The 13,642-nt window shown below is 37.7% G+C and overlaps 1 protein-coding gene across 1 annotated transcript; it reads left to right on the plus strand.

Moving 5' to 3' along the window:
* Positions 1–517: 517 nt before the first annotated feature.
* Positions 518–10,228, plus strand: LOC131554222 (uncharacterized). Its single transcript, XM_058799420.1, has 16 exons — positions 518–669; positions 782–882; positions 961–1,040; positions 1,151–1,232; positions 1,940–2,120; positions 2,216–2,346; positions 2,428–2,577; positions 3,564–3,631; positions 3,805–4,092; positions 7,908–8,095; positions 8,208–8,308; positions 8,387–8,466; positions 8,577–8,658; positions 9,370–9,550; positions 9,645–9,775; positions 9,857–10,228. The coding sequence occupies exons 1-16, from the start codon at positions 567–569 to the stop codon at positions 10,016–10,018; spliced, it is 2,109 nt and encodes a 702-aa protein (XP_058655403.1). The 5' UTR covers positions 518–566; the 3' UTR covers positions 10,019–10,228.
* Positions 10,229–13,642: the final 3,414 nt, after the last annotated feature.

Below are 13,642 nucleotides of genomic sequence, written 5' to 3' on the forward strand. Positions count from 1 at the left end.
TTAATTTTGTTATCTAAAGTGGTGTTAAAGAAACTGATATTAGCACTAAGTTTTACTTTAGCCAAGCTTTCATAACTGATATAATCATAATGTAACACAACTTTAGTCCCATCCTCTTTAGTATCACTGTCTTGCAACAGCTTGTCAAGGTTGAATACGTGACTAGTTAATGTCACAGACTTATTGGGAAAGCGGTTATTTTACTGCAAGTATAGTCGAAACACTTAAGGAAGTACTTTCCATGATAAATTGATTGAAATTTCAACACAGCAACAACAAAAACAACTTCTAATCCAAACACTTCATAACATACAGTGAGAGAGTTGAAATCATAATGCTTCTCAAGGAAATAGACAGAAGACTTAAACCCCTTCATGAGGTCAAACAATGGAGAATTCATCCTCTTTGCTCATAAGAGATCAACTCTGGACAATGAAGGTGCAGATTGTCTCCAGCAATAACAGATCTAAACATTCCTCAGCTATGAGCTCACTGGATCTGATGGGATGGACCTCCATAACGTCTCAGATTTATCAGATGCCGTAAATGATATAAAAGCAAGAGAGATGATCTACAGATACATCAGTGAGATACATCACACACTCATCTACATCATGACCTTCACCATCTTCTCCATCACCTGCCTTGCCCTGGTGGCCTCTGCTCTGGGTAAGTCTGTCCTTTAGTTTGCAAGAATAATGATGGATAAATATAGAAAATGCAAAACCTAAATTAAAAGCTTCCTGTCTCATGAATAATGTATTACATTCTGTAATAACAGGTTGTGGAGTGCCTGCGATTAAACCACAGACGATCGGCAGCAGAATTGTGAATGGACAGAATGCTATCTCTGGTTCTTGGCCCTGGCAGGTCTCTCTCCAGGTAACTCATCTGTTTTTCAAACACACGTTTTGTTTGAAGAGTAAATGTCATGTTTTCAATGCTTTTACTTTTAAACAGCTCCCCAATGGTTTCCACTTCTGCGGAGGATCCCTGATCAACCAGAACTGGGTTCTCACTGCTGCCCAATGCGCTGTCGTGTAAGAATTTTCAGTCTGACAAACATCACATAAAATAGTGGTTCATAAATACTCTATCTGCTTTATTTTGGTCTTTTCTCAATTCATTTTATCGTTATCTCTCTTTTTAGGGCCGGCTATCACCGTGTCATTCTTGGAGAACATAATCGTGGCTCCAACGATGAACCCATCCAAATCCAACTAGTTTCCAAGGTAACAATGTTTTATGATCTCAGTGGACCAGAGATATTGAAATTGGGAAAAAAAGAGACAAATTGATATTGATATTGCTTTTGTTCTGGCCAATATTAATTACATACGGAATACAGCCACAAATCATTTTCAATTGTTGTTTTATTACTGTTTTTTTAAACATAATAATAACCATCATTACACTACAAAAATATATTCATTATAAATATTTTAGTAGTACTTGTATGTCCTGTAATTTAAGCAAAGGTGTGATCTAAAAGGTTGCAAAATGTTTTTAATCTTTGTTTGGGACTTTATTGTTTATTATTGTTATTGTTTAATTGAACTCACATATTTCTCATATGTGATTTAACGGCCATCATTTAAAAGGTTAAACAGTTGCGTGTTTTTAATCAGTGAACTCAATATAACAGTTGAAAAGTGTGCAAATTGGTACAAATCAGTCAACATGTCTCTTTCTAATTCACGTTTTGAGGTATAAAATGTATGCTATTGTATTCATAAAACCTGCCAAAATAAACTAACATTTAACAAAAATTTAACTTTTTTTTTTTGACAAAATATAAAATTCAGTACAGAAAAGAAAAGAAAATATCCAAACCAGATTCTAAAAAGACAGGGTGTAAGTAAATGCTTACATCTTTATTTACAGTACCTTCTAAAATCAGCTCTCACTAACTGATCATCTGTCTTGTATGTATATGCAGGTCATCACCCATCCGCGCTACAACAGTGCAACCTTCAACAATGACATTGCTCTGCTGAAACTGTCGTCTCCAGTCACATTTACTCCCCGTATCTCTCCTGTATGTCTGGCTCCATCAACCATCAACATCCTGCCTGGAACCCGCTGCTTCACCACTGGCTGGGGCCAGACTGCCACCACAAGTAAGTCAGCTGTAAAACAAAAAGAGAATAACACCACATCTGTTTACTGTGCAATGTAATGTGTCATTATTTCTTCTCTTTTTTTTTTTTTTTAGCGAGCCCTGAGATCCTGCAGCAAACAGGCGTACCTATCATAAGTCCTGCTGTGTGCAGGCAGCTATGGGGTCAGAGCAGAATCACTGATACCATGATCTGTGCTGGATCCTCCGGTTCCTCATCTTGCCAGGTATATGAAGACAGATCAAGAAGAAACACATAACCATATTAATGTTGCTGCTGTTCAGTCTCAAATGTGTGTTTTCCACAGGGTGATTCTGGTGGTCCTCTGGTGTGTGAGCGTTCAGGAGTCTGGACTCTGGTGGGCTCTGTCTCTTGGGAAAGTAGCACTTGTGACCCCCGTTTCCCTGCAGTCTACACCTGCATCTCCCAGCTGCGCTCCTGGATCGACAGGACTATCGCTTCCAACTAGAGCACCATTCCATGTTTATCCACCAGAAGTGGCAAAAGCAGTTTTTAATTATTAAAATATAATACAGTTGATCTCTGTTGGTGGTGTTTTTTTGTTTTTTCAGTCTATCTATGGTTCCAGTGATCTGGTGGTTACTTCGTGTTACTGTTTTCTTGTTCCAGCTTTGCAAATATTTTAATAAAAGATCAATTTAAAAAAATGAAGTGTATTGAAGAGTGAAATTAATGATCTGAATAATTAAAAATTTCTGTCCTCCATCCATGATGCTGAAACCTGTGATATGTTTCATCAGAAGCTTTTCACTTTTCTTCTATTAGAATAAGACAAACACTGATATTCCATAAGTCTCTCATTAACCAGTCACTTAAACTAAAGCCATAATGCAAATTATTATTGATTATTTAGTGCTGTAAATTTAGCCTAATAACACTGTATCTGAAGGATCCTCTTCAGGACACTACAGCATTCATTAAACATCTACTACCCAATTACATAAAAATCAAGTTTAATATTTACTGTGTTTAGTCATCTTGGCGAGAAATCAAACTATATAAGAATCTGACCAAACCATATTGTTTATAGCTAGATGAGCTGGATTATCTTGCTAGGTTTTGATGGTGCACAGAACTGAGAAAGAGAATCACCCTGTGGACCTCAGTCGTGGTATTGAAGGTGGAGAGAGTGCTGTACATTCACTCCCTACAATTCCTGCTGGACCTGAGACTCAAACTCGCAACCTTTAGGTTATGAGTCCAACGCTCTAACTATTAGGCCACGACTTCCCCATGAATCAGTGATTCAGAGCTTGTATCAACAAAAGAGGCTTGGTTGCATCATACTGTCATACTCGAAACTTTTCGAAACATCATCACTATGGGAAACACCTTCGGTGTGACGAATGTCCTTATACCATCACACCAAGGATGGTCGAACGAGAACCGCCTGCAGCTCATTCATACTTGTCTTCTCTGCAGCGCCCTCGTGAGGTTCAGCAGAGTGAACCATCTCCTATGGAACCCCCTCATAAGGATTGGGGTCCTAGGTCTTGTCCACAGTTCGCTCACGACAACGTAGATGGATAGACCTGTGTTTGATGAACCTCTCGTTCTCAAGCTCCAAGTAGTAGTTCCTGATTCCCCCGCTCATCCTCGGAGATCAGGCCCTCCTTTGGAGAGTTTGGACGAACCGCACAACTCTCTCATTGTGGCCTCCCAGCTCTGGTCTTAACTGTCCTGCCGCATATTGCTCCTCGGGTGGCTCTAGAATGAACTTTCACAACGAGCATTTCCTCAGACACTTTCCAGCCTTGAGAGTTCGAGAAAAAGCCCTCAGTGACAGCCATCAATGCCCCCATTTCGGTGTGGTGGGCTGGCTTGATCGGGCGATTGGACAGCTTCCTGTTACGGAGGAGGGCAGGGCCAGACTGGGACACAATTTCAGGCCGGGAAATCTCACACTCATCCAGGCCACACAGAAAAAAGAGGCCAAATGGTACCTTTTGGGGTACAACAGCTTGTCACTGGAGCAGTACCCTTAAAAGGACACGTTTGTTCCTTTTTTACCCCTAATAGGTACATATTAGTACCTTATAGTAATTCGTATAAAGTACTAATATTGTACAGGGGTCAAAAAATAAAAATAAAAAAGGCAAAAAGACGTCCTTTTTATTTGTACTGCTCCAGTGACAAGCTGTTGTACCCCAAAACGTACAATTTTGGCCCATTTTTCTGTACATAGCCTATACACCCACTACAAATTCTGAAACCACAGATAGCCCTATTAATTAAATGTCCATCACATAAAAAGGTCTAAATCCTTGGTCTGGGGCCCTGGAAAACAATGAAGGTTGTTTCTTGAACCTTCACTTCCCTTTTCCTTTTCTTCATTTTCCCCAATATTTGTCTCTACCTTTTTTTTCTTGTACCTGTCACTTCTTCACCAGCAGGTCTACTGTTAGGATTAGAACTGTGTCCACCTTGTTGCAAAACAACCACCTCATTTATCACAGAATATTATGTAGGCCTATCTTAAAAGGACTTAAATACCCGAGATTTAACAAACCTATATCTCATAAAAATATATCAAAACACATTTTCTAAAGTGCCTAAATGTCAAAATCAGTACAGTAACCTATTTTTTTTTCTTTTTTTTGAAAAATCAACTGAACGCACTATTGCATTAATAGGCTGATATTTTTTGTTTTGCTGTCTGCACAAGCTCCCTCCCTTCCTATACAATAAATCCATGCAAATATCTGTCTGCTAAATTTATTAATGTAACGTTCCAATCGATAATGATGTCCTTTAGAACAGTATTCTGAATGACGATAATAATGGGGTACTCCTGATAGCCTAACAGGTTAACCTACTCAACTAGGTTAATAAAGACAAAACACTTTAGTGTATTTACAGATGAAACTGACCTGCACCTGAATCCCTGAACAAAGTCAGTGATGACATTTCATTGCTGCTTCTGGCCGCTTCCTCTCCTTCCTCGAGTCTCAGCATTGAGTTAGGAGATTGCGTCATTCCTAGGAAGAGGCTATAGAAGAAATACCCCTCACTCAGATTTCGTTTTTGTATTTTTGTATTTTGTTGTGCCCAAAAAAGATGGTAGTTTCATCTGATTTTAGACTTGCGTTGCCTAAATCTTGCACTCAGAGTGAGCAAATTCAAGATGCAGATGTTAAAATCCATTTAGTCTCATATCCGAACCAGAGATTGGTTTGTGATTATTGATCTAAAGGATGCGTACCTTCACATCCAGTTATGGCCCACTCAGACATTGTTCTCGGAATTGGTCAGTCTGCTAGCTGACCCCCCTTGGGAGGTTCCCCTCAGATATGACCTGCTGACTCAGGCTCGGGGCATGATTTAGCGTCCTCGTCCGGATTTATGGAAGTTATGGGTGTGGTCCCTGAGTGGAGTGCGTTAATGTGTTCTGGTCTCTCTGTGGAGATTACCAACACTATTCTTAATTCTAGGGCTCCCTCCACGAGATACTTGTATGCCCTTAAGTGGAAGAGTTTTGCCTTCTGGTGTAGGCAACGCAATCTTGACCCAGTCAGTTGCCCTGTATGCTCAATACTAGAGTTTGCTCAGAGTTATTTTTCTAAGGGGGTGGCCCCTGCCACTCTTAAGGTTTATGTGGTAGCCATATCTGCTGAAAATGTACCCATGGGAGGTGTTTCTGTTGGATGTCACCCTCTGGTTTGAAGTTGAAGTTATATGTCGACCGCATACCCCAGTGGCGTGAATCTGACCAGTTGTTTATATGTTTTGGTGGTAAAAACAAAGGGACTGCCATCACCAAACAGAAAATGTCTCACTGGACAGTGGAGGCTATCTCTATGGCCTATGAGGTGTGTGGTTTGACTTCGCCTCTAGGGGTGCGTGCTCATTCAACAAGAGCAAAGGCTTCTTCTCAGGCTCTCTTTAAGGGGTCTTCGTTGGAAGATATTTGTACTGCGGCAGGATGGTCCTCTCCTAGCACTTTCATCAAGTTCTACAGTCTGGATGTAAGGATGGTTCCTGCCTCCCAGGTTTTATCTGCTTGAGCAGATGCTTTCCTTGGTCTTCCATCTATCTTCAGGTACGTGAAGGCGTTATGGTATATCGCTCCCATAGCGATGACGTCATCGCAGCATTGAGTGAACCTATGAAAGGGAACGTCTCAATTACATATGTAACCTTGGTTCCCTGAATAGGGAACGAGATGCCGCGATGCTGGCCGTTCCTGTACCTTCGAGAAAAATAGCGAGAAAAATAATAAAGTGCAGTAAATGGTAAAATTGTTTGCACTACAAGCCAGTGTGTTCATAATTAAGATAATACATTAAAATAATATGGTAAGACACACCAATTTGCAATATCAAGCAAAGCAAGCTGTTTTTTACAGCTAAAAATAACTGGAAGCAGATGACACCAGAAGCCAGACACATTCAATTTACAAATGGATGCGAACGCTCTTAAAGGAAAAATAAGGTGGATAGTGTAGCTTAATTTTTATTAATGCATTTTAATACTTATGCGTGCATAATACAAAAAGAACAACGATACATAAAAATAATATTCTGATGATACGTAAAAATGATAATATGCAATGAAATACAGAGGAAATATAAAAAACCTTTATATTTCGTTGCATTTACAATATTTTTGACCAGCAGCTGCTGCCAGAATGTGGCAACAATGTAGTGAAATGTAGATTGTAGTGAAACATTTGTTCAGCTGATTAAGAACTTCAGAAAGATTCGTTTTCCTCTAATTTGCTTGAAAGTGTGCCTGAATGAAACAATGAAAGACGGGTTTTCACAGGTTTCTCAGAGGTTATGTAATGTACTTAAGTTTGTATTGTCTTCTTGTATGAAGAGGTTTGAGGGACAAAAGCCCTATCTGAATTGTGAAAAACTGAACCCATTACTTTATATTGTAGACATACCATGTAAACATGATTCAAATAAAATAAAGCTGGCTGGCATTTTATGAATTATAATGATCTTATAAACTAAAGACCAGGGTTTTGTATATTAAAGGCAAACTAGCCTTACCTTCCATACACAAATATAACACGTTATAACCAATGGACAGAGTACTGATTGCAAACAAACAAAGAAACAACTATTAATACTAAAAAAAGAATAAACCAGCTTAATAAATAAAATGTGTCAGCAGTATGTAACAAGCATTACTTTTATTTGTATCAGTAAAGAAAAGCAGTTTACCGTATTATAATGTTTTCTAGAAAATAATGTAAAAAATGTAAGTGATGTTGCAGAAAAGCACACCATTTTGTAACACTCTTATTTTAAAGAACTTGTTTGACCAGTTCATTGTCCTTAATTTTGTTATCTAAAGTGGTGTTAAAGAAACTGATATTAGTACTAAGTTTTACTTTAGCCAAGCTTTCATAACTGATATAATCATAATGTAACACAACTTTAGTCCCATCCTCTTTAGTATCACTGTCTTGCAACAGCTTGTCAAGGTTGAATACGTGACTAGTTAATGTCACAGACTTATTGGGAAAGCGGTTATTTTACTGCAAGTATAGTCGAAACACTTAAGGAAGTACTTTCCATGATAAATTGATTGAAATTTCAACACAGCAACAACAAAAACAACTTCTAATCCAAACACTTCATAACATACAGTGAGAGAGTTGAAATCATAATGCTTCACAAGGAAATAGACAGAAGACTTAAACCCCTTCATGAGGTCAAACAATGGAGAATTCATCCTCTTTGCTCATAAGAGATCAACTCTGGACAATGAAGGTGCAGATTGTCTCCAGCAATAACAGATCTAAACATTCCTCAGCTATGAGCTCACTGGATCTGATGGGATGGACCTCCATAACGTCTCAGATTTATCAGATGCCGTAAATGATATAAAAGCAAGAGAGATGATCTACAGATACATCAGTGAGATACATCACACACTTATCTACATCATGACCTTCACCATCTTCTCCATCACCTGCCTTGCCCTGGTGGCCTCTGCTCTGGGTAAGTCTGTCCTTTAGTTTGCAAGAATAATGATGGATAAATATAGAAAATGCAAAACCTAAATTAAAAGCTTCCTGTCTCATGAATAATGTATTACATTCTGTAATAACAGGTTGTGGAGTGCCTGCGATTAAACCACAGACGATCGGCAGCAGAATTGTGAACGGACAGAATGCTATCTCTGGTTCTTGGCCCTGGCAGGTCTCTCTCCAGGTAACTCATCTGTTTTTCAAACACACGTTTTGTTTAAAGAGTAAATGTCATGTTTTCAATGCTTTTACTTTTAAACAGCTCCCCAATGGTTTCCACTTCTGCGGAGGATCCCTGATCAACCAGAACTGGGTTCTCACTGCTGCCCAATGCGCTGTCGTGTAAGAATTTTCAATCTGACAAACATCACATAAAATAGTGGTTCATAAATACTCTATCTGCTTTATTTTGGTCTTTTCTCAATTAATTTTATCGTTATCTCTCTTTTTAGGGCCGGCTATCACCGTGTCATTCTTGGAGAACATAATCGTGGCTCCAACGATGAACCCATCCAGATCCAACTAGTTTCCAAGGTAACAATGTTTTATGATCTCAGTGGACCAGAGATATTGAAATTGGGAAAAAAAGAGACAAATTGATATTGATATTGCTTTTGTTCTGGCCAATATTAATTACATACGGAATACAGCCACAAATCATTTTCAATTGTTGTTTTATTACTGTGTTTTTTTAAACATAATAATAACCATCATTACACTACAAAAATATATTCATTATAAATATTTTAGTAGTACTTGTATGTCCTGTAATTTAAGCAAAGGTGTGATCTAAAAGGTTGCAAAATGTTTTTAATCTTTGTTTGGGACTTTATTGTTTATTATTGTTGTTGTTTAATTGAACTCACATATTTCTCATATGTGATTTAACGGCCATCATTTAAAAGGTTAAACAGTTGCGTGTTTTTAATCAGTGAACTCAATATAACAGTTGAAAAGTGTGCAAATTGGTACAAATCAGTCAACATGTCTCTTTCTAATTCACGTTTTGAGGTATAAAATGTATGCTATTGTATTCATAAAACCTGCCAAAATAAACTAACATTTAACAAAAATTAAACATTTTTTTTTTTTTACAAAATATAAAATTCAGAACAGAAAAGAAAAGAAAATATCCAAACCAGATTCTAAAAACACAGGGTGTAAGTAAATGCTTACATCTTTATTTACAGTACCTTCTAAAATCAGCTCTCACTAACTGATCATCTGTCTTGTATGTCTATGCAGGTCATCACCCATCCGCGCTACAACAGTGCAACCTTCAACAATGACATTGCTCTGCTGAAACTGTCGTCTCCAGTCACATTTACTCCCCGTATCTCTCCTGTATGTCTGGCTCCATCAACCATCAACATCCTGCCTGGAACCCGCTGCTTCACCACTGGCTGGGGCCAGACTGCCACCACAAGTAAATCAGCTGTAAAACAAAAAGAGAATAACACCACATCTGTTTACTGTGCAATGTAATGTGTCATTATTTCTTCTCTTTTTTTTTTTTTTAGCGAGCCCTGAGATCCTGCAGCAAACAGGCGTACCTATCATAAGTCCTGCTGTGTGCAGGCAGCTATGGGGTCAGAGCAGAATCACTGATACCATGATCTGTGCTGGATCCTCCGGTTCCTCATCTTGCCAGGTATATGAAGACAGATCAAGAAGAAACACATAACCATATTAATGTTGCTGCTGTTCAGTCTCAAATGTGTGTTTTCCACAGGGTGATTCTGGTGGTCCTCTGGTGTGTGAGCGTTCAGGAGTCTGGACTCTGGTGGGCTCTGTCTCTTGGGAAAGTAGCACTTGTGACCCCCGTTTCCCTGCAGTCTACACCTGCATCTCCCAGCTGCGCTCCTGGATCGACAGGACTATCGCTTCCAACTAGAGCACCATTCCATGTTTATCCACCAGAAGTGGCAAAAGCAGTTTTTAATTATTAAAATGTAATACAGTTGATCTCTGTTGGTGGTGTTTTTTTGTTTTTTTTTCAGTCTATCTATGGTTCCAGTGATCTGGTGGTTACTTCATGTTACTGTTTTCTTGTTCAAGTGTATTGAAGAGTGAAATTAATGATCTGAATAATTAAAAATCTCTGTCCTCCATCCATTGTGCTGAAACCTGTGATATGTTTCATCAGAAGCTTTTCACTTTTCTTCTATTAGAATAAGACAAACACTGATATTCCATAAGTCTCTCATTAACCAGTCACTTAAACTAAAGCCATAATGCAAATTATTATTGATTATTTAGTGCTGTAAATTTAGCCTAATAACACTGTATCTGAAGGATCCTCTTCAGGACACTACAGCATTCATTAAACATCTACTACCCAATTACATAAAAATCAAGTTTAATATTTACTGTGCTTAGTCATCTTGGCGAGAAATCAAACTATATAAGAATCTGACCAAACCATATAGTTTATAGCTTATAGGTGGGCGGAGCGACACGTGTCGTCCCAATGTGTCACCCCGCCCCATCGTCCAGATTGCACTCAGGAGTACTTGTCTTCAAATGCAACTAGTTATAAACACTATAAACACTTTAAAAGAAGTGTGAAATATGTTTTCTCTGTTTTGGAGGGTTGATCATTTTTAAATCATACCCAATTTATTGCATTAAAATTTGATAAAATTTTATAGTTAGGGGTGCATCATTTTATCAGCTGTTTATTCTTCATGTAACAATACATATTACTGTTATAGTTTTTATTAATAATCATTGCTATACAGATAAGCTTGTCTAGTGCTCTTATGGATGTTTTTAGCATGACTTGTGAAAATTTAACTACTGAATTTAACTAATTTATTTTAATTTAATATCTAATTTAAATTAAGTAACAATTGAATGACACAGCATAGACTTCTTCATGGCTAGGGTTTGCCTATTTCATTTCATTCTGTAGCCTACTTGTTCTATAGATCTGTGTACTAGTGTTAAATGCTATTGTTTTGTCAGCGTTGACAACATTTTTGATAGATAATATCATGAATATATATATATATATATATATATATTGTATATATATATATATATATATATTGTCTGTAGCATTTGGACCAATCAGACACAAAATTTTCATTAGATTTAACAAATCAATTAGTCATTAGATTAACAAATAGTCACAGATCCCTCACCCAATACACATACTGGGTGACAGTATGTCTGTGAATGACTCCAGGCCCTCGGTTACCATGACAACCAGGACACTTCAGCCAGAGCAGATAAACTTTATGACCTAATGACATGTTGAGAGTTTTCCCTCTCATCATCTTTGAACCTTAGGAAAGACATTATGCCATAAAAATGGACTCTTCTCTAATTAATTCATAGAAAAACCTTTCTTTGAATGAACACACATATCCTTCAGGACATTGTGTATATTATTACTGTTCTTGTATATATTCTTGTGTATTGTATACTGTTTTATGCATGCTTATGATAGATCACTAGTTAATATCACCTCACTTATACCATGTTTGGTCTCTATCAATTCGTCTTTGGATGATATAATTGAGAGTGTATATTATATGTTGATACCTATGCAACATATTAGTGTTCTAAGAATCTTTACTAGTTTGTATATCAACTTCTGATCCAGTTAAATATTCAAATTGCCATGCTTGGAGACAAAGAGTCATAAACTTTCCCTCCAAAAGTTCAAGACACCATTGGCTCTTTGACACTCGAAAGGAGTGACCTCTATAGCAGATAAAGCTCTCACATCAGTGGCCCGCCTCCCAGTCTGCGGTTCTTTTAGATCCTAAGAGGATGAGGAGGATGTGAGTTCCTCAGCAACCCTTATGTTTTTAAGTTAGGGTGAGTGTATGTTTATTTGTTTGTTTGTTTAGATTAGTTATGTGTGCTAGCGTTTAATTAATAAAAGTTGTGTGCACAAATTACACAAATTTTCTGGTTCTTCCTCGCAAATTAATGTCTCTTTACGATTTTAACCCTCACTACATGCTCTAATGCATTAATAGGAAAGTATTTTCTGTGGCCACGGAAATATCCTTTCTTGGAGTTGATATGAACTCACACTGAATGTTCGCTGGACGAACAGATCAGTTGATGGCAATTTAATTCTGCTACAGTTATTACTGTCAGCCGATATAAATAATTGTAATTAATCATAATTAATTATAATTATTTATATATATTTCCCTTTTGAGCTGATTTGCTACATTAAATGGTGGAGAACGGTGAAAATCGTTTAAACATTATTCGCAAGTGGACTCAGTATCAAACTTGTGTGTTTGTCTCTTTTTTATTAATTTTATTAATGTCTTACACATGCAGTTTCTGACAAAATCAGGTAGACTATAGCTTGAATGCACCTTACTACGAGCAGTAGAAAGTTTATCAATGCTATAATGCGTTTAAATCGTACGATAAGGAACTAACCTGATATTAGTGAAGAAATCCTAACTTCTGTTGTTAGTAGAGCGCAAGCCTTCGCTAACAAAAAATCTCAGATTAGCAGCCCATATAGATGGTACCAGACTAAATTAATCTGATTTTGGGCGAAGAAATCCCCATTTCAACTTTAAATGCGTAAATCTTCTCTGATGAAGAAACCTCAGATTAGAAGCCAGCATAAATTAATAAATTAATCTGATTTTGGGCGAAGAAATCCCCATTTCAAATTCCCATTCTCTGACGAAGAAATCTCAGGTTAGAAGCCTCTTTAAGCTTTAAATGTAAGTCTTTTCTGACAACGAAATCTCAGGTTAGAAGCCTCTTTCATCTTTAAATGTGTAAATCTTCTCTGACGAAGAAATCTCAGATTAGCAGCACAAATTAATCTGCGTGGCAAAGAAATCCCACCTTGCAGTGATATTAAGTTAAATGGTGATTTGAGCGATGCTCCTCATATCCCAAAGTTAAGGCCTTCTTGTAACCATCACGTATCATTGTAGTTACTGAAGTGATGCAATTGAATAGCGAATTAATGGTGTAACTCTAGCCTAGCTAACTAGTAATTGCCATTGTCTGTGAAGTGAATGTGCTGTTTTGATTTGTGAAAGAAGTTGTATGCGATACGTCATAACTGACTGCACGTGAGTTCCCATGCATGTTTACAGCAGCGCAAGTTCTACTCAACTTGCGCGTGTTGTAAGATTGCATCTGTCTCTTAGCAACGTCTGACCCTGGGAGTTGAGAGCAGCCTCTTCCGGTTCAATCTGATAACAGCACACAGGTCACAGACCCTTGTGTAAACAAACAACTGAGTGTAGCCAAAGCTAACTCTTTAGCAGCCGAGCAGGCATATAAGCTAACTAAGACCTTTACCTCAACTGTTAACTGTTAGCATCCGACTAACACTTAAGATGCGTGTGAGTGTAAAGTGTAGCCATTCCTCTCTCTCTCTCTCTCTCTGCTTACATCTTTATTTACCTTCTAAAAAGTCAGCTCTCACTAACTGATCATCTGACTTTTATGTACAGTATATGCAGGTCATCCGACATCCGCTCTACAACAGTGCAACTTTCAACAATGACATTGCTCT

This window comes from Onychostoma macrolepis, chromosome 15 (genome assembly GCF_012432095.1).
Source record: "Onychostoma macrolepis isolate SWU-2019 chromosome 15, ASM1243209v1, whole genome shotgun sequence".
Lineage (NCBI taxonomy): Eukaryota > Metazoa > Chordata > Actinopteri > Cypriniformes > Cyprinidae > Onychostoma > Onychostoma macrolepis.

Excerpts from the sequence above, each read along its gene's own strand:
- LOC131554222 (XM_058799420.1), top strand. The coding sequence starts at position 567 with ATGATCTACAGATACATCAGTGAGATACATCACACACTCATCTACATC. Across the intron at positions 2,578-3,563 it reads CCTGGATCGACAGGACTATC|CGCCCTCGTGAGGTTCAGCA; the intron begins GCTTCCAACTAG and ends TCTTCTCTGCAG. Across the intron at positions 9,551-9,644 it reads GGGCCAGACTGCCACCACAA|CGAGCCCTGAGATCCTGCAG; the intron begins GTAAATCAGCTG and ends TTTTTTTTTTAG.